General features: G+C 65.3%; 3 protein-coding genes across 3 annotated transcripts in view; 1 reads left to right on the top strand and 2 right to left on the bottom strand.

Moving 5' to 3' along the window:
• Positions 1–851, bottom strand: part of EMIHUDRAFT_221423 (hypothetical protein) — a gene marked incomplete at both ends in the record, with an annotated part of 1,537 nt that extends 686 nt beyond the window's left edge. Inside the window, 2 exons of the mRNA XM_005756641.1 lie at positions 395–593; positions 797–851. Of these exons, the coding sequence (XP_005756698.1) occupies positions 395–593; positions 797–851 (254 nt within the window). The remainder of the gene's footprint in view (positions 1–394; positions 594–796) is intronic.
• Positions 852–2,618: 1,767 nt separating this feature from the next.
• On the bottom strand, positions 2,619–3,446 carry EMIHUDRAFT_221422 (hypothetical protein; the record flags this gene model as incomplete). Its single annotated transcript, XM_005756640.1, has 1 exon — positions 2,619–3,446. The coding sequence occupies one exon, from the start codon at positions 3,444–3,446 to the stop codon at positions 2,619–2,621; it is 828 nt and encodes a 275-aa protein (XP_005756697.1).
• On the top strand, positions 3,447–5,145 carry EMIHUDRAFT_439244 (hypothetical protein). The gene is made up of 4 exons (XM_005756639.1): positions 3,447–3,823; positions 3,891–3,998; positions 4,083–4,449; positions 4,567–5,145. The coding sequence occupies exons 2-4, from the start codon at positions 3,916–3,918 to the stop codon at positions 4,738–4,740; spliced, it is 624 nt and encodes a 207-aa protein (XP_005756696.1). The 5' UTR covers positions 3,447–3,823; positions 3,891–3,915; the 3' UTR covers positions 4,741–5,145.
• Positions 5,146–6,000: the final 855 nt, after the last annotated feature.

Below are 6,000 nucleotides of genomic sequence, written 5' to 3'. Positions count from 1 at the left end.
AACCCGGAAGCCCCGGGGAACAGCGGCGCCAGGAGGGGGGGTCGGGCCCCCCCCCCTAGCATGTGGTGAAGCCTCTGGGGGGGTCGGGACCCCCCCCCTAGCATGTGGTGAAGCCTCTGGGGGGGTCGGATCCCCCCCCTAGCTATGATGTAACATACTTCCGGGCCGGTGTGCGGGGAGCGAACCTTAACGACCGCCCAGAAGCTTTCTGAGCGAACCAATCGGGCCAGGATCATCAGCATATGTCCCCTCCACAGCATCGTGGGCGTTTGAGCGGTATTTGAGGAGCACCGCGACTCTGAAGTTCGGCCGGGTGGTCTGCAGACCCCCCCCCCGGAGCAGCAGAGGCTCCGTGGGGTCGAAAAGTCGACGCTGGGAGTCGCACTCGTCAAACCGTCGCAGCACCACGCGGTCCGCACGTACCGCCCACATCCCCTCCACCGCTGAGAAGGCGCAGATCGACCGCCGGGCCGCGTAGCCGTCGTTAAGGAGCCGTTTTTGGAGCCGTACGAAGAGGTCCCAGACGGGCGAAGATGCGGTTTTTCGACAACCACACGCGATGTGGTATCTGGTTTTTGCTAAAAACGGGCCGCCTAGTGCAGCATCACTAGTACAACACGCAACCACACTGAGAGCTCCACACTAGCCGGTATAGGCGAGCGCCGACGGCGTCACGGTCGCCGGAGTGGACGCACTGCACACACACTGTGACCGTGTCGTCGGTGTGACAATGAGCGACACAATCGTCGGCGCCGCGCTATCGCGGCGCCCCGCAGTCTACACACCGCAGGCGCACCCCTGAACGCGCCATGATCGCGCAGGCACATAGCAGCGCCGCGCCAAAAGGCCATTCCCTCACCCGACCCGCGGCTCCACCATCGATGACTGCAGCGGTCCGCTCACCTGCACAGGGCAAAAACGTGTAGCGTAACAGACGAGTTGAGACGATCAGTGCTGGCGGAGGCCTCATCGCCGCGAATGTTGCTAGTTGCAGCGGGATCTGACGTCGCGTTCGAGGTGTGCATTGGCGGAGGGGTCGCATGGCTGAGAGAGGCAGAGGCAGCAGGCGGGTGGTGGGGCGGCACCTGTTGCTGCCATGGGCAGCGCCGAGCCGCGGCGGAGTCGCTCCGCAGGTCCGCGTTGAGCCGCACGAGTGCGCCGACCCGTCGCGAGGCGCCTGCGCGGGGTGATGTCGCGCCGATGGCTGAGTACGCGGTGTGTGAGCGGCTTTGCGCGCCGAGAGGCGGCGCGAGAAGGCGAGCGGGCGGGCGCGCCGGTGGCCGGGCACCGCGCGCTGCGGCTGCAGCGAGCCGGCGGCTGGCGCGGCGAAGGCGGGCAGGGTCGCGGGTGGCGCCACCGACTCGAGCTGGGGTCCTGAGGTGGCTTCAGCCTGGTCCGCTCGAGCGGCACGCCCGCCGCGCCCGCGAACAGCCACCTGTGGGCGGTCACCGGGGTGGCGTCACGCCTCAGCGAGCTGGATCCGGGAAGGGCATGGGGTCGCGCGGGCCCTGTCTGCAGCAGCAGTGCTAACTAGAATGACAAAATTCCGGATGGACCGGAGAGTGGCGGCACGATCTACGCACCGTGCTCGACCCCGTGAAAAGCTGGCTGGTGGTCGCGCGCGGCGCGTTGGCGCGGGTCCGACTGGTCGGGCACCTCGGCTGGGTCCATCAGCACGAGGCCTGCCCCGTCGGGCAGCCCCGTGAGCTCATGATGCCCCACCGAGAGGCGCTGACGCCCCGCCGAGATGCGCTCGTTTACCACGAAAAGACGAGGCCCGAGGGGGGGGGGGCAAGTATGTTACATCATATAAGCATGTGGTGAAGCCTCTGGGGGGGTCGGATCCCCCCCCTAGCATGTGGTGGGCACCCCCCAGCAGTTTGTGGGCTAGGAATAGCCGCCAGAGAGCCGATTTTGCCCCCAAAGTTGTGAAATCGTGGCTGAAAGTCCAATATCTTGGATAATCTGACCAGTCTCAAGGCTCATGTAGCTCCAAAGGATGATTTTCCTCTCCAAAATACTGCGAAATGAGGCGTAAAATCAAGGGCCCGGAGGGTCTGACCACGAGTCTCGGGGGGGGTCCTCGGCCACGACCCCCCTACAGCATGAGGTGAAGGTGCTAACGTGGGGTCGACTCGTACTACACAAGACTGCTCTCGTCGAATCTAGTCCACAATCTCTCTCATCATGCGGCGGAGACGTGCCGCGATGATGTCGCCATGGCACCGCTTCGGCGCGCATGCGCACACCAGCCGGATTTGCTCCCCAGCCAACATGCGCTTGAGCACTCCTGCGAACGCATCCTCTCTCCGCTCTCGGGTGACCTCTCTCGCGCCCTCGTCGACCGCCAACGGCGGGCAGCGGCGCCCTGCAGCCTCACTGGCCGTCGCCCTCTCCTCTAGTATCTCTCGGTAGCCGTCTACGACCGCGTCCCTCTCTCTCTCTCCTCTCATCACCAGCGGGTTACCGAACGGCGAGCCCCGCTGGATGTCGACGTCGCTCGGGGAGCGCTGGCGGCGATGGTGCTTGTTCACCACCACCACCGACCTATGATCATTCTGCCGAGGTCACACGCGTCTCCCGGCGTGCCAACGCGCTGGGCGGCGCCATGCGTGCCCCTACTCTTCGTTAGCCGCGGGCGCCTCCGAGCGCTCCGCCGTCTTCTTCTTCATCTCGGGCGGGTGGCGGTACTCGTTGCACCTGCGCTGCCGGTACGCGTGGCACGCGCCGTCCTTCTTCCAGGCGGGGCAGATGGGCAAACCCTCCCACGATGGCTGGCGGGGCTTCTTCCCCCCCTTGCTCGCGGTGGGCTCCTTCGCGGCTTGCGCCACGTCCTTCTTCGGCGGCGCAGGCGCCTTTCGCTTGTCCTTGCGAGCCGCGATGAGCTCGGCGGAAGCCATCGTGGCGACTAGCGCCGCCGTCAGGCTTCCGCGCCGCGCCGAATGCTGCGCGATCAGCTCATTCCAGATGGACCTCGCATACTCCTCCTGCTGGCTCGGGGCCAGAGGCCCGAGCGCAGCGACGACGCGGTCTACCGCAAGGTCCGCAATCGACGAGTTCAGCGCCGGGGCGCGCTTCTCCGTCTCGCCCGTGCTCGTGTCCATCACGTCGAGGGTCGCCTCGTCGCAGTCGGCGAGTGTGGCGTTCGCCGGCAGCGGGCCCGCGTATGCGATGGCCAGCGCGAGGAGGGCACTGATGAGGTCTCCCAGTGGCGATTCGCGCCCCTTGGCGACCTCTTGCTGCCGCCCCGCCGCCACCACCTTGGAGAGCTGCGGAAGGGGCGGCGGAGCCTCGCCGTTGTCATACGGCGAGAAGGCGACTACCATATCCTTGGACGGGAGGTGGTAGGCGTCGCGGGGAGCCGCCCGCTGGGCCTGCCACCAGACCCGCGCGGAGGCGAACTTCTCGAGGTCCTTCTCCTCCTTTGTACGGGATGGAGCGGGCATCGGGGCAGCCGGCGCCCTGCCTCCGCTCGCCTCCCTCGTTTGCCTCTCGCCTCGCCCGGCGCCCGGCGCGACGCGGCGCGAGATGAGAGCTGCCAGCGCGCGTCCCCGGCCGCGCCTCGCCCCACAACCACCTCTGCAGCGAGCCCGTGCACGGCTGCACGCCATGCTGCGACCGCCGCGCGAGCGGCTCGCTCCGCGAGCGACGCGAATCTGGCACAATCATATCGCGGTCGGAGCGCTCCTGAGTGCGCGGCCGCGGGTCGCCTCCATGCCTACTGCCTCCCCGCGCCCCCCAAAACGAGCCCGCGCCCTGCTCGTCCCATTTTATGCTGCTGACGCTCGCTCGCCGCCGCTGCGCCCTCGCAGATCAAAACAACGTGGGCGAGGCGGGCGTGCCGCGGTGGTCCTAGGTGCTGGGCCTCAAGCTGCGTTCGCTGCGAGTAGGTGCGGCCCTTTTGCATCCCTCTCGATGTGCACCAACAAGCCTAAGGTCATCGCCATCGTGCAACTCGTGCTCGTGTCCCTCGCGCTCATCCTCTCCATCATCGCCCTGTGAGTGACGCCGGATCCCGCTGCGCCCCTCGCCCCAAGCCCCGATGAAGGTTCCCAGCAGCTGAGGGCTGCATGTTCGCACAGTGTCGGCGGCGTCACGGACGATTACGACACCCTCAAAAACACGTACTGGCTCGGCGCCATGGACGTGGAAACCCCGTACTACGACTACGACCTGTACAGCGACCTCCTATGGGATGTGTACTTCGGCTGGCGAAGCGCCTGCCAAAAGAGGGTAGGCGGAGTATTTGCTGTTTGCGACGATTTGGAGTGGGACAAGGAGGACGCGGCGACAGCCATGGGCGTCCTCGCCGCCCTCTTCTCGATCGGCTCTGTTGTCCTCGGTGCCGTCAAGCTGTGCAAGCCCAACAAGCTCGTCAACATCATCGGATGCGTCGTTGCCTTCCTCGCAATCATCTTCACCATCGCCTGCTTCGCGATGTGGGCTGACGTGCGTGCGCCGTTCCTGCCCCCCCCCCCCCCCCCCCTTCCCCCCTCCCCCCTCCCTGCCACTCTGAGATTGCCCAGAGTCCCTCTGTGACTGATCCACAGAGACCCGCGCGCGCAGGAATTTAAACTGAAGTACTCTGACGACTTGGCCCACTACGGCCCGGGCTTTGGCGCGTGCGTCTCCAGCTTCGGCTTCCAGCTCATCGCTCTCGTCCTGGGCGTCGTCTCGCTGGCCGCGGCGAAACCCGCGGCCTCGCCCGCGGCGGGAGCGCCCGAGATCGCGATCGCGTGAAGTAGCGGAATCGATCGGGAACGGGGCTCCAGCGCGCGCGGTCTTCCGCGCGCACGCGTCGCGACCCCCACGACCCGCTTTACGCGGCTTCGTTCACGAGCAATTGAGGCCGAACGAAGAGAAGCCAGAGGTTCCCTGCACGTCACCGAATGGTCGACCACGCCCCGCGGTTTTGCGTCCCTAGATGGAGCACGAGCCATGTCGCATGTGCATGATCTTGCATGTCCCATGTCGGGCGCAGCTGCAATGTGCAGCGCGTATACTGTAGCCTTATATTATAAGGGGATGTTGTAATCTGTAATCTGCTAATCTCAAACTTTGCGGTACTACGTAAGACGTAAGAGGCGCGGAGGTGCTATCTCGGTATCTGCTAAGCCGTGAATAAATAAAAAAATAAAACGCTGTACCTCGACTAGGAGATGGGTAAAAAGGAACAGGTCCCCGCCCTGCGGTCTTTGTGCAGGGTTCTTTGTGGGTGTGGTCGGCGACTAGCCGGGGTCGTCCTCCCGATGGGGGACTAGCACTGGCCGTCTTCCACATGGTCCCTCGGGTCCCTGCTGCTCCTACTCTCGTCGTACATCCTCCTGCTGATCTCCGCAACATCCTGCTCGCTGCCGTGAGACCCGTGTAAATAAATAAATAAATAAAAACGGACACCTCTACTGTGAGATGGGTAAAAAGGAACAGGTCCCCGCCCGTGCGATCTTTGTGTAGGGTTCTTTGTGGGTGTGGTCGGCGACTAGCCGGGGTCGTCCTCCCGATGAGACCCGTGTACAGGAGGTGCGCTTCCCACGAAATAAAAGTGCAGTCCACAGCACTCCGGGTGCACCGGGACCCAGCTGTGAAGAGTCCGCAAGGGTCCGTGCCAAAATGGCCAAAATCGAGCCTGATTTTGCCGACTCTGCAGTGGCCGCAGGCGGTGATGGCGGACGCCGACGAGCCTCACGCGCCGGGCCCCACCTCAGACAGTACCTCCGGTGGGCTGTATCCACTCACCGCGGGGCTGCTCGCTCGCCATGATCGTCGATGTGCACCGACGGCGACCGCCCTCTCGAAGCGCCCGGCTGACTGGCCAGCCGCCGAGCAGGAGCGAGCAGCCGTTCGAATCCGCGGTGCAGCGCCGCGGATGGCGAACCTCGAGCCGGTGGAGAAGACCGCGGTCGTGTCGGACTCGTTCGGCGCCGATGCGGCGCCAGCAATTCGGGCGCGGCCGACTCGCTCCAGTTCGGCGCAGCTCGCCTTGGAGCCCACCGCGCTCTT

The sequence above is a fragment of the Emiliania huxleyi genome (assembly GCF_000372725.1).
Source record: "Emiliania huxleyi CCMP1516 unplaced genomic scaffold EMIHUscaffold_96, whole genome shotgun sequence".
Taxonomy (NCBI): Eukaryota; Haptophyta; order Isochrysidales; family Noelaerhabdaceae; genus Emiliania; species Emiliania huxleyi.
This window is presented reverse-complemented; position numbering and strand designations above follow the sequence as displayed.

Bases quoted from the DNA above. Each gene is read 5' to 3' on its own strand.
- EMIHUDRAFT_439244 (XM_005756639.1), top strand. From the start codon at position 3,916: ATGTGCACCAACAAGCCTAAGGTCATCGCCATCGTGCAACTCGTGCTC. The intron at 3,999-4,082 runs GTGAGTGACGCC...ATGTTCGCACAG, and splicing joins ATCCTCTCCATCATCGCCCT to TGTCGGCGGCGTCACGGACG. The intron at 4,450-4,566 runs GTGCGTGCGCCG...CCGCGCGCGCAG, and splicing joins GCTTCGCGATGTGGGCTGAC to GAATTTAAACTGAAGTACTC.